Source organism: Artemia franciscana, chromosome 13 (assembly GCF_032884065.1).
Source record: "Artemia franciscana chromosome 13, ASM3288406v1, whole genome shotgun sequence".
NCBI lineage: Eukaryota > Metazoa > Arthropoda > Branchiopoda > Anostraca > Artemiidae > Artemia > Artemia franciscana.
Genome location: NC_088875.1, coordinates 15,894,110 through 15,907,877, shown reverse-complemented (window position 1 = coordinate 15,907,877; position 13,768 = coordinate 15,894,110). Strand labels below are relative to the sequence as shown.

The window sequence follows — 13,768 nt, the reverse complement described above, 5'->3', positions numbered from 1 at the left end:
CTATTAGGTTGGTAATCTCTTTTTATGTCTCCTGGTAGTGGCTTTGATAAGGGCCTTAAGAGAGAAATTTCCCTGTGTTCATCCGAAATCTTGCAATTTTTTAGATTTTTCGATTTTTCCAGTTACTTTATTATCCTTTTGAAAAACTAGTCCTCTTCCCTCTGCAATAAATAATGAGTGTATGTCTGCAATTGGGGCTGATCAATGGGATTATGATACTGAAGATCTTGAAGCAAGAATACACAATTCGTTGAATATGTTGTGCACCATGATTTATTCCAATTTACTTTAAGAAATAAGCAATTAAGTCTTAACAGAATCAACAAAAAAGGGTCTGAATTTCAATAAAAAAAAAAAAATTTCACTTTACTAAGCATTTGGAATCACGAGGAATGTACAGCATCCGTGCACATCATGAAGCTATCATTCTGTATTCGCTACCAAGCTTAATAATTCCGAAAGAGACATCAAGTAAGCCTTATGGAAATAAATCAGTCTTACTTGATTTTCAAGAAAAAAAAAGCGTTTCTAAAATCACAGAAATGACTGGACACTTGTATAAATATTCCAGTCCACTGAGTCTTAAGGTAGTACTTATTCATGCCAAGATCTGAGACTCGAACTGGAACTCTTCGCAGAACCTCTACTAGAAGAGCTTGAGGAAGTATCATCACATCTTCGATGACTTTTTGACTTTTTCCTTTTCGAGTCTCTTTCCTTACTCTTTTTCCTTTTATGCTTCTTATGTTTTCCCGATTTCTTCCGATCTGATCGTTCATCCCTTGATCTTTTACGCCTTTTCTTTTTCTTCTTTTCTTCATCACTAGAGGAACCACGAGAGATTTCATCACGTGATGATATTTTCAGGGGACGAGGAGATTTCATTTTACGGTTTGGCTCAAATTCAGAATCTGAACTATCATAGTCAGCCTTGCGATATGACCTTTTTCTAAACTTTTTTGCACTTGATTCATCACTTGAAACACTGCTCTGAATGCGACGCCGCGAGGATCCTGAACTTTCACCTACAGTTAAACTAGAGCTACTTCCAGCGCCATTCAATTGCTGTCTCATAAGTCGTTTCAATCTTTCTCCATTTTTGGACTTTCGTGGATTTGGATCAACGGGTGAGGTTGGGACAGATACGGGTGTCTCTTCATCAGAATTTATATCAATTAGAACAGGAGTTCGTTCTTGCTTCGGCCTTAGAATGGCAACCACTTCAACATCACTATCGCTTGAGGAATCCCACCTACAAGAGGGCGTTGTTTGTCCTGCAACATTACTACTGTCCCCTCTTCCACTTGGACCTGGCTCTGGCGAAGTAACATTATTTGCCAAAAAACGAGCTACACGCTCTAATGCTTCACTTCTAGAGGTGGTTGGAATGTCTGAAAAAGAAACGTGGCTCCGTTTTATTTACCTTTTATGACACTTGAATTGGAAGATTGCAATTGATAACGTCACTGCCACACCTAGAGATCGTATCTGACATTTTCCACATCTGAGATAATTTCAAAAAAAAAAATCCTTTACTACGTTCTTCACATAAGGATGATAAGGAGGATAAGGTTCTTCACACGGTAATTCGCGTTCAATCACACTTTTCCCCTCCTAATCTACATTCCTTTATAATCCTCGATTTCCGAACAGGTTAGATACAAGTTTGTGGCAATGGCAATAGTCTCATAAATGTGATTCAGCCAAAAAACCTCAGATACAACCATTAGGCGTGACAACAATCTAATCTTCAAAAAACATACTTCTTTTATTCGAAATTTGTACTTATTAAATACAACCTTGCCAACCCTCACCAGTGCTGTAGATATTTTGTTGGTTTTGTCTATTTTTACTTGTTGCCAGGAGAACATGTTAGAGACACCCTCATCAACTATCTGTAAATATCTCGTTAAATATCTGTACTGGTATTGATAAAGATAGCAGTTTTTCCCCTGTTTCGATTTTTTTTCCCCATTTTTTTTTAGGTCTTATCTACTATTATTTTTTTATTTTTCTCCTTTCCCCTCTTTGACTATTTGTATTTCTTTTTGTATAATCTATGATCGCTGTCTACTCGATTACCAGTGTTCTTGACTATTTGCTTTGGTCTTATGTTATGTGTTAGGAATATGCTATGTCTGGTTCTCGTCTTTGCTTAATTTTTATAGTGGATAGAAAATAGCCTATTTTTATTAAAGGTCATCATCATTTTGAGGCATTCGATTGGCTAATAAAAGAGCTGAACTTAATCACGACCTTATTCTTGGCGGTTCTACAAGCGTGTTGGGGATTTTTCCCTATTTTTCCTATGTTCTAGATAGTTATGCAAGGGTAAACCCTCATTCCATGATGTTTGTACCAGTATCAACAAAGCAAGAAGCCCTTAGGTCTTTTTACAATTATATTTACTAAAACATTTTTGTCTTTTTTAAAATTAAATTTTTTTTCTCTTCTCCCTTTTTTACTCACTGTTTTTTCCTGTTGTTGTCAAGTAGCTAAAACGATAGAAGTTGAAAATAGAAAGCTACAAAGAATAGTAAAACAAGAAATGGAAAACCTTGAGAGCTAACGCAATTTAGGCTAAAAACCAATTATATAAAAATTTACTAGATTAAAAGTTAGCTTTTACTTGCCTCAGCTTTTTATTGAGCTTACATGCCATTATTTCATTTTGGTTGTGCACATTGCACAACTACAAATAATTTTTATCTTACAGGTAAAAATGGAATTTTAACAATCCTTTACCGTCATTAACGTCAAATTTATTTACTGATCGTTTGCGAGCAAATATATTTCAGGATGCTTTGTGGTTCATTTAGAGAACAGTTTCAAATGATTAAATGTTAATCAACGGAAGCAAATTAAATGCATAAATTTAACCAAGTCAACGATGTCCTGAGAGCTCCGTTTGGCATTGGACCAACACTTACTACAAACTAGGACACCATGTTTAATGATTCCAAGTTTCTAAAATTTCCAAGTTTATTAAATTTAAGGAATTTCAGTAATAAACAAGAGCTAAGAGCTCATATAGCACTTGTGACGAGGCAAGAAGAGCTAAGAGCCAAGAGATCATATGGTATGAGCTCTAACAAAATTCTATGAATCAATAGATTGATTTAAAAGGAAAATAAGAGGCTTAATGCCGGTCAGGATTTAAAATAAGAGCTCTGAGTCACGATGTCCTTCTAAATATCAAAATTCATTAAGATCCGATCACCCACTCGTAAGTTATCAATACCTAATTTTTTCTAATTTTTCCTAAACCGTTTAGCCCCCCAGATAGTCGAATTTGGGAGAACGACTTTATCAAGTCAATTTGTGCAGCTCCCTGACACGCCTACATATTTTCATCGTCCTAGCACGTCCAGAAGCACCAAATTCGCCAAATCACTGAGCGCCTCCCCCAAAATCCCCCAAAAAGAGCGAATCCAGTACGGTTCCGTCAATCACGTATCAAGGACATTTGCTTATTCTATCCACCAAGCTTCATCCCGATCCCTCCACTCCAAGTGTTTTCCAAGATTTCCCCCTCCAACTCCCCCGAATGTCAAAAGATCTGGTCGGGATTTAAAATAAGAGCTCTGAGACATGAATTCCTTCTAAATATCAAATTTCATTAAGATCCGATCATCTATTCGTAAGATAAAAATACCCCAATTTTCACGTTTTCCAAGAATTCCGGTTTCCCCCTCCAACTCCCCCCAATGTCACAGATTCTGGACGGAATTTAAAATTAGAGCTTTAAAGCACAAGATCCTTCTAAATATCAAATTTCATTAAGCTCTGGTCACCCTTTCGTAAGTTACAAATACCTCAATTTTCAAAAATCCCCCCCCCAACTCCACCAAAGAGAGTAGATCCGGTCCGGTTATGTCAGTCAAGTATCTTAGACAGGTTTTTATTCTTCCCATCCAGTTTCATCCTGATCTCACCGCTTTTAAGTATTTTCTAAGATTTCCGGTCCCCCAACTGCCCCCCCCCCCAATTACGCTGGATCCGGTTGAGATTTAAAATTAGAGATCTGAGTTACGAGGTCCTTCTAAATATGAAGTTTCATGAAGATCCGATCACTCCTTCGTAAGTTAAAAATACGTCATTTTTTCTAATTTTTCAGAATTAACCCCCCCCCCCCCAATAGAGCGGATCCGTTCCAATTATGTAAATCACTTATCTAAGACTTCTGCTTATTTTTCCCAGCAAGTTTCATCCCGATCCCTCCAATCTAAGCGTTTTCTGTGATTTTAGGTTCCCCCACCCCAAACTCCCCCCAATGTCACCAGATCCGGTCAGGATTTAAAATAAAAGCTTTGAGACACGATATCCTTCTAATTATCAAATCTCAGTCAGATCCGATCACCCGTTCGTAAGTTAAAAATACCTCATTTTTTTATTTTTCAGAATTAACCCCTCCCCCCCCCCAACTACCCCAAAGAGAGTGGATCCGTTCCGGTTTAGTCAATCATGTATCTAGGACTTGTGCTTATTTTTCCCACCAAGTTTCATCCCGATCCCTCCACTCCAAGTGTTTTCCAAGATTTCCCCCTCCAACTCCCCCGAATGTCAAAAGATCTGGTCGGGATTTAAAATAAGAGCTCTGAGACATGAATTCCTTCTAAATATCAAATTTCATTAAGATCCGATCACCTATTCGTAAGAAAAAAATACCCCAATTTTCACGTTTTCCAAGAATTCCGGTTTCCCCCTCCAACTCCCCCCAATGTCACAGATTCTGGACGGAATTTCAAATTAGAGCTTTAAAGCACAAGATCCTTCTAAATATCAAATTTCATTAAGCTCTGGTCACCCTTTCGTAAGTTACAAATACCTCAATTTTCAAAAATCCCCCCCCAACTCCACCAAAGAGAGTAGATCCGGTCCGGTTATGTCAGTCACGTATCTTAGACAGGTTTTTATTCTTCCCATCCAGTTTCATCCTGATCTCACCGCTTTAAGTATTTTCTAAGATTTCCGGTCCCCCAACTGCCCCCCCCAATTACGCTGGATCCGGTTGAGATTTAAAATTAGAAATCTGAGTTACGAGAACCTTTTAAATATGAAGTTTCATGAAGATCCGATCACTCCTTCATAAGTTAAAAATACGTAATTTTTTCTAATTTTTCAGAATTAACCCCCCCCCCCCCAATAGAGCGGATCCGTTCCAATTATGTAAATCACGTATCTAAGACTTCTGCTTATTTTTCCCACCAAGTTTCATCCCGATCCCTCCAATCTAAGCGTTTTCTGTGATTTTAGGTTCCCCCACCCCAAACTCCCCCCAATGTCACCAGATCCGGTCAGGATTTAAAATAAAAGCTTTGAGACACGATATCCTTCTAATTATCAAATCTCAGTCAGATCCGATCACCCGTTCGTAAGTTAAAAATACCTCATTTTTTTATTTTTCAGAATTAACCCCTCCCCCCCCCCAACTACCCCAAAGAGAGTGGATCCGTTCCGGTTTAGTCAATCATGTATCTAGGACTTGTGCTTATTTTTCCCACCAAGTTTCATCCCGATCCCTCCACTCCAAGTGTTTTCCAAGATTTCCCCCTCCAACTCCCCCGAATGTCAAAAGATCTGGTCGGGATTTAAAATAAGAGCTCTGAGATATGAATTCCTTCTAAATATCAAATTTCATTAAGATCCGATCACCTATTCGTAAGAAAAAAATACCCCAATTTTCACGTTTTCCAAGAATTCCGGTTTCCCCCTCCAACTCCCCCCAATGTCACAGATTCTGGACGGAATTTAAAATTAGAGCTTTAAAGCACAAGATCCTTCTAAATATCAAATTTCATTAAGCTCTGGTCACCCTTTCGTAAGTTACAAATACCTCAATTTTCAAAAATCCCCCCCCAACTCCACCAAAGAGAGTAGATCCGGTCCGGTTATGTCAGTCACGTATCTTAGACAGGTTTTTATTCTTCCCATCCAGTTTCATCCTGATCTCACCGCTTTAAGTATTTTCTAAGATTTCCGGTCCCCCAACTGCCCCCCCCCCAATTACGCTGGATCCGGTTGAGATTTAAAATTAGACATCTGAGTTACGAGGTCCTTCTAAATATGAAGTTTCATGAAGATCCGATCACTCCTTCGTAAGTTAAAAATACGTCATTTTTTCTAATTTTTCAGAAATAACCCCCCCCCCCCCAATAGAGCGGACCCATTCCAATTATGTAAATCACTTATCTAAGACTTCTGCTTATTTTTCCCATCAAGTTTCATCCCGACCCCTCCAATCTAAGCGTTTTCTGTGATTTTAGGTTCCCCCACCCCAAACTCCCCCCAATGTCACCAGATCCAGTCAGGATTTAAAATAAAAGCTTTGAGACACGATATCCTTCTAATTATCAAATCTCAGTCAGATCCGATCACCCGTTCGTAAGTTAAAAATACCTCATTTTTTTTATTTTTCAGAATTAACCCCTCCCCCCCCCCAACTACCCCAAAGAGAGTGGATCCGTTCCGGTTTAGTCAATCATGTATCTAGGACCTGTGCTTATTTTTCCCACCAAGTTTCATCCCGTTCCCTCCACTCTAAGTGTTTTCCAAGTTTTAGGTTTCCCCCTCCCAACTCCCCCCCCCCCCAAATATCCTTACAAACATCAAATTTCATTCAGATCTGATCAGTCGCTCGTAATTTAAAAATACTTCAATTTTTCTATTTTTCCGAATTAACGGGCCCCCCAATCCCCCCCCCCCTCCCAGATGGTCAAATCGGGAAAACGACTATTTCTAATTTAATCTGGTCCCGTCCCTGATATACCTGCCAAATTTCATCGTCCTAGCTTACCTGGAAGTGCCTCAAGTAGCAAAACCGGGACCGACAGATCGACAGAATTTGCGATTGCTATATGTCACTTGGTTAATACCAAGTGCCATAAAAAACGAATACATAATAAAAATATACATTTTAAAAGAGGATTGAGATTAAATCCTAAGAAGCAGCTTTTTAATAAAAAAAAAAGCTCATTAAAACTTACAATGAGCGAAAATTATCTCTCGGAAGAGCTTATCTACATTGAATAATCAATCAGTAATGTCAAAATTTCAACTACAAGTAATAACCATTTCTTTTCTTAAAATCAATACTGAAATCTACCATAACATGATAGCTTTTAGGGGTTTATGTGATCTTGGGACTAAAACCTACTATACTTAAAAACAAATTATAACTCAAATCGGATTAATAAACTACCATGGTTAGAGGTGACTTACATCCAAGAATATCGTTACTGATATGAGTCCTAGCGGTGGAGGATCTCGATGGAGATAGTTCTTCCAACACTTCGATTTCACTCCCAGAGTCACTTGAATCTTCTTGTTCATGTCTGTGCTCAAAATGCACATGCTGGTCATAACCAGTGACATCATAAGGCGATCGCGCGAATGTATAAAACTCGTGCTGAAATTACAGTTCTATTGATTTCTTGAAAAATTGAAAAAAAGTAAAATAGCAAAATTTTCTGCCAGAAACTCAAGGCATTATATCAACACCCTGCTTCCTGGTCAGTGCTTAGCATCTTCATTTAACTTTATAAAAAACTAACGACATATGTCTACCTCAGAGCCGTTCGAACAGGAGGCGAGGGGCAACCGGATCAGCTTCCCCAGGCGCCACAGTTGCGTGGGGGATGGCACTTTGATCAAAATTTTCAGTTTGGTTCGACGTTCTTTTTTTCTTATATTTAAGTCGGGAAAGGAGGAGGGCTGTAATTAATTTTGCCACGGACACCACCAATCCTAGGAACGGTCTATCATGGGTAGTTTTTAAGAAACTAAGAACGGTTTAACTTTAACTTTTTGCTCCATCCGACGAAATTCTTAATTGATTTAAATGCTCTCTCAAAAACCCGTCTCATCACTTCAACTTGGTAGGAGTGATGAAAAAATTTGAGAGCCACGGCTAATTAGAGTAAAGCCAAGACAGATAGTCTCTGTGAGAGGCAAAGCTGGCACAACTTTTTCAGAATAGGAGGCTCTACTTTTCATTTGACCCCAGGAGGATAAAATATAATGAAAACGTTTTAAGGCTTACCAGGATTCATCGTACTAACGCTGGATCGAGTTACACTCGATAGGTTGATTTTTTTTTTGCAAAAGCCGCCTAAACTACCGTCTGAAGCTATCAGTTTTTTTTTGTCGGGATAAAATTCATGTCTGTCTTAATCTTATGATACTCACGTGTTCCAGAACCATACTTAATAACTGTGATCATTATGGCTTCTAGCACCCTAATATTAGATTTAAAACTTGTGTCCTATTTTTCTATACTCTTCAATAGTAGATATTCTCCTTCTTTGCATTTTAACAGCATCTACTTTTCTTATTAATAATTCTAGCTTCACATCTCGCTAGCTTTCCAAATATTTCACGTCTCTCTTCATCAACATTTATTCCTAATTCGGCACTTAGTCTTTTTAAACACTGAAATCATTATTATCTTTCAAAACCACCGAAAGTTAATTCATTTCACCCAAATCATCCGAATGAGCCTGGAATCACTTGGAACAAAACACAGTCCTTACTCCATGTTAAAGAACGACTAACCTCGTTTGATACTTTAAAGGATGCAGCACTAGACTTTACAGTCCCTACCGGCGGTGATGATCTCCATTTCTTGGCCCTCAAGCCAGGACGTACAAATAGGGGTTGGGGACCAGGCATCCTGAGCTTCCGCACAACCTATTTACCTTCCCGTTTTCTCCGGTTGTCCATTTAGTGCTGTTTTGACTCCGGCTGAGCTCACAGTCACGCAACTAAACCCTATTACAAATAATAAAAATCAGCGCCACCAAGACTCGGACCTTTGCCCTTACGGATACAGGATTCCGAGTCCAACCGTAATTAACACACTTTTACCTTTTTCATATAACAATAATTGTTTCAACGAATTTGTCCGGTACACGATTAAAAGATAAAACTTTCACTAAATCTTTTCTGTCTGGTGAATCAATCTCATATAGATATCAGCGAATCGATATCAGCTCATATTCTATAAAACTAAGAACTAAACGGGTTAGATTATTCAGATACTTAATTATAAATTAAAGACTAAAATCTAATCAATACATCGTTGTCTCTTCCTAAAAGTCCACTCTCTTTTTCTTAAAACTTTAGCTATAGCCCGTTTAAGTCTAATAAGTAGGATCATTTGGTGTATCCGACGGAAACCAAACTTCCAACAATCTTATACCACATATACTAAGGGTTCAAAAAGAACGTCTACTTCCATTTTTGAATTTTGCACAAAAAGCTATATTAGAAAAAACCTTTACACACATCCACAATACTTCTCAACTTAAAACACCCAGATATACGAGATGAAACGAACTTAAAGCCTCCTAACCGTTCCCGAGTCCCAAGCTGGCATGTTGTACCTTTATTTCATATTAGTATCTTCAAAACTGGTAAAAAAAATGAGTTTATTGCTGCAGTTACACAATTTTAGCTATAGTGTTCATTCTTTTTACTGAAACGCTTCGCCAAGTTTCATCAACTAATAAGCTTGTTTAGCCAACTAATTATCATGAAAAAACATAGTCTTTCAAACTAAGCATCGTACATCAATTCCCGACACATCTTGGAAAGCAAATACAACCCCAGGAAAACGTCAAACCAAAATGACTATCCGGAAATACACCAGTCATCGGTGGTCAATTAAGTCCGTAAAACAGAAAAAAAAAAATTCTAAGATAGCAAAATTTCAGCTGATTCACTTCTACTTAACATTGAAAATAGGCGAGGAATGAAAATTATATGAATCATCTTACAGAAACATATTTTTTGGAGGGGCCGGGGATACAAAAGCCCACCTCTGTACACGCGCCTAGGGAATTGGCTTGGGCACGTTTTATTTTGGATTTTGTATTATAGTTGAGATTAGTAGCTTTTACTAAGTAATCTAGACCTCTTTCCTCCCTCGCAAATATTTCAAGTCGCAACATTTTACGTCTTCTGTTTTAGTATGAATATGTATACTTAATATGTACAGGTATTATGTATAATTCCCATGCAAACATAAAAAGTTATGGGTCAATCATGAATTATTCAGTTCGTTAATTCAACATTTAATTTCATTTTTAATTGAACTTTACTAATTATTATTCACCTTTCTCAAGTTGCCGATAAAATTTAAAAGATAGTAGCTATGATTCCAACTTATAAATAATAAATAAAATACCTGAAAATGTTTAGCACGTGTCCCAACGTGTGGTTCAACATGTCTTCTAAAAGCAGGGCTTAATATGCTATGAGATTTTATAAGCTCTAGTATCATGTCAATTAGACGCTGTATTTGTTGCGGATCACCACTGTGGACAACCAAAATTGAGAGTTCTCTGTTCAACCAAGGCACTAAACGGTGAGTCATCGCCGGATTCTCCCTAAAGTAATAAGTCAGTCAATAGAAATAAACAAAAAGACGGACATAATACCAACGTTATAAGAAGCAAGAAAGTTTCAAATAGGAAATAAAGTAAATGAAAATTGAAGAAATTTATCCTATTTCATTACAGTAAAAATCCTCTACTTAGCATTGGTTCGATACCCTTTTCTCCTTCTGTCATTTGAAAATTTGTGTAAGAATAAACCAAAAGTTACACTCTCCCCCCCCCCCCCCCGATCTGCATATTTGGGCAAAACGGTTGGAAAAGAAGGGTTTCCAGAATGAATCCAGGAATTCAGTTCCAAAAATGATATCATCAGCAGCGTAAACACGGAAGTAAGAAATTTCTTGTTCTTTTTTTTTATATTAAGTTTTTTTCGAATGTACCCCGATGCCAAATAAGACTCCTGAGAACATGCCCCGAGTGCCATAAAAAAGAATCAGCGAGTTCAAAAAGTATAAATAATGACTTATGTAACAAAAGGAATAATAGATTTAGATATAATGCTCAGTGATGTGTTCTCAAACTCTACTCTCTGTGAGCGAAAAGGTTCGATACCACTCCATCCCATTTCAATTACCATTACGAAGAAAACGGACTTAAGTAGTTGAGACAACCCAAATACTGAAAAAGATTCTTAGAATAGTTAAACTAAATAGCCTAGGAGGAGGGAGAGGGGAGGAAGTTGAAGAATGGTCAAAAATCAAATGACTTAAAAGATTTCTTGGCCAAAGCAAACGCTTTAAACATGTTGGAATAGAGGTGGTTACATCAGTATGTCAGCGTCAGCTGACTTAACACTCTGACAAGTTTGTAGCAGTATTAGTCATCCGGAATACCAGATTCCAGCCACGATTTCAAATTATAAAATAATAAAATAAAATAATAAGTAAATACCCAAGTGCAATTTACATGCCTTCTTCTTACATAGAATAAGACTCGGCCAATGAAACTGGCAAGAGAAACATGTACAATCGAAATACAATCAGCAAACAGGGAGAAACAAGGGTGGATTGATACGTTCAACACACTTTGGACATCGTAGGTTTTTTTTCAGACGAATATTACTTTGTTATTGATTTTGAAATAATTTATAATTTACAGCGTCTTATCGTTCTTTTATCGAATAATTTATTTTTTATTTAATTTAATATCAATAATTAACAAAAACAAATTCCTCCAAATCCCACACCGCATGATATGAGGAGGGATAATCAAACAAATCCACAAAGAGAAAAAAAATAATAATTAGCATTAACCTCAGAAGAGATATAAAAAACAAAAAACATAACTACAACATCATGTACCCTACTACCACTAACTTGACACTCACACTCAACTCCTTCTTGACATGAATAAAGCTAGTTGATTCCCCAGTTTTTCCAGAGAGGAAAAAAGAATATATAAAAATCAAAGGAAATCGATATATCTTTTACATTTAGTACGGCCCCATAGAAAAAGAAGAAGAGTATGAATTGCTGCAAAGCCGTTCATAGAAGAAGTAATAGACAAGGAAAGCAATAGAAGAACAATCCAAATAAGAAACAATAGAAAGAAATGAGATCATAAAAACATTTCAGCTTTTAGCTAGCAAAATGATCCCAACACGAAAACAGGAACTCAAAATGAGATTTAAAAAAGATGTGCTATTGCTTCATAAAAATCATTGAGGGTGCAAATGAAAAATCTGTTCAAAGACAGAACCCTTAACAGCAACAATATCAGCCATCTTCACAAGATATCAGTAGAATCAAAGCATTAAAAGAACACTGTTTGAACAGTAAAGAGTAGAGTTTGAAAAATAGTACAAGTCATTGTCAAATATGCTCCATTTCTTGTTTAAAGAGCCTACTACTACTAACGATGTATCACAATCCAAAGCCGCCTAAAGCCAACACAGTAAGCAACCGTTTCAGTAACTTGACTACGTTGAGATCACCGCTCTTCAAGTGCTCTGTGATAAACAAGTTTGAATCATAGTTCATAGAGTTTCCAGGCGCGGCTTACAACTCGTGTAATATATTCTCATTTACATTTATAGTAATTATTTTTTACAGTAGTTTTTGTGGGCTCAGCGTCCTCTGGTCAACAAAGAATGGCACCGTCTAAATTTCATAGTTTATTATCAGTCTTCCATAGCAAATATAATTCCGTAGGGTAAAATGCTCAAACTTGCTCTTTCTGTGGAGCCCTTGTATATTATTAAACACAAAACCAAGCTGCCCTATTCATTATTTACCCTACAATAATCAATTGAATAAAACTGTTAATTTATGTAATTTGAAAAGAAAAAAGAAGAACAGTAAATCTAGCTCGCAGAAGTCCAAGCCTAACCAGGAAATAGGGTTGCCACCTATCGTTGCCATCCAGGGAACAGGGGACTGTCACCGCCTAGGGCCTTTCTTGTCAACATACTCCAAAAATTTTCAGTTTTCTCCCGATTTTGCAAAAATACTGAGACGGACTTGGCTCAGGTACTGGAGTAACACCGCTGTGAAAAGAGTATTGTCACGGATGTTGGCACAGTCGACTACCAAGAAATTAACTACTGTCATGGACTGCCAAGTCAAACACAGTCCCAGTTTATATACGACCTTACATAAGAGATATTGTTGTAAACCAAGGTGGAATTTCCTAGGATGTTATTTCTCAGTTTTCATTGTATCTTCAATTCAAACACAATATAATCTTAAAACCATTTCACTTTTTTCAACCTGATGTATTTTTTTATTTAGCAAGTTCGACTAGATCGTTAATTACATCTGGTACACTGCATAATATTAGGTGACCATAATCCGACATGATTTTGTCATAAACTAAGTAATTATTTATAAAAATAAATCTAGATCTGGGCTAAGGACAAGCGCTATTTTAAACTGTGTGAAACCCGAAATAATACACCACAAACTTTAACGTAAATTTTACACGATGACTACCAGCCAATCTCGTGCCAAAGTTTAGATATGATAGGGCAAATTAACCGTCGGTATGGGGAGGGGCAGCCAAAAGAAATATAAAGGAGGACTTCATAAGAATAAGTAATTTGATTGTGTTATTAGTACAACATGTCCTTTTTCACAATCTGCCCTCCAAAACCAAGACTTTTCTCGAGACAATTTCTTCCTGCGACTCTTCAAACGAAGCTTTGAATGTGAAAGGTAGCTACTACTTTTATTAACAACTCACCTCAACACCAAGCTGCCTGAGGCCAACACAGCTACGCACGCTCCTCTTCCATCTCAATTTATTCAAAGCCTCCCTCTTTACACCCTCCCAGGAAGTTCCCATTTCCCTTCGATCTTTCTTCATGACATGCTACCAACCCAGCTTTCCGAAGACCTGCTTTCCGTTTAGCCCTAGTTGGTTGGCCAAAAAGG

At 37.3% G+C, this 13,768-nt stretch overlaps 1 protein-coding gene across 1 annotated transcript in view; it reads right to left on the bottom strand.

Moving 5' to 3' along the window:
* Positions 1–255: 255 nt before the first annotated feature.
* Positions 256–13,768, bottom strand: part of LOC136034581 (E3 ubiquitin-protein ligase Topors-like) — a 37,042-nt gene continuing 23,529 nt past the window's right edge. Inside the window, exons 6-8 of the mRNA XM_065715834.1 lie at positions 10,187–10,388; positions 7,222–7,408; positions 256–1,391 (exon numbers count right to left, since the gene is read on the bottom strand). Of these exons, the coding sequence (XP_065571906.1) occupies positions 595–1,391; positions 7,222–7,408; positions 10,187–10,388 (1,186 nt within the window). The 3' untranslated portion in view covers positions 256–594. The remainder of the gene's footprint in view (positions 1,392–7,221; positions 7,409–10,186; positions 10,389–13,768) is intronic.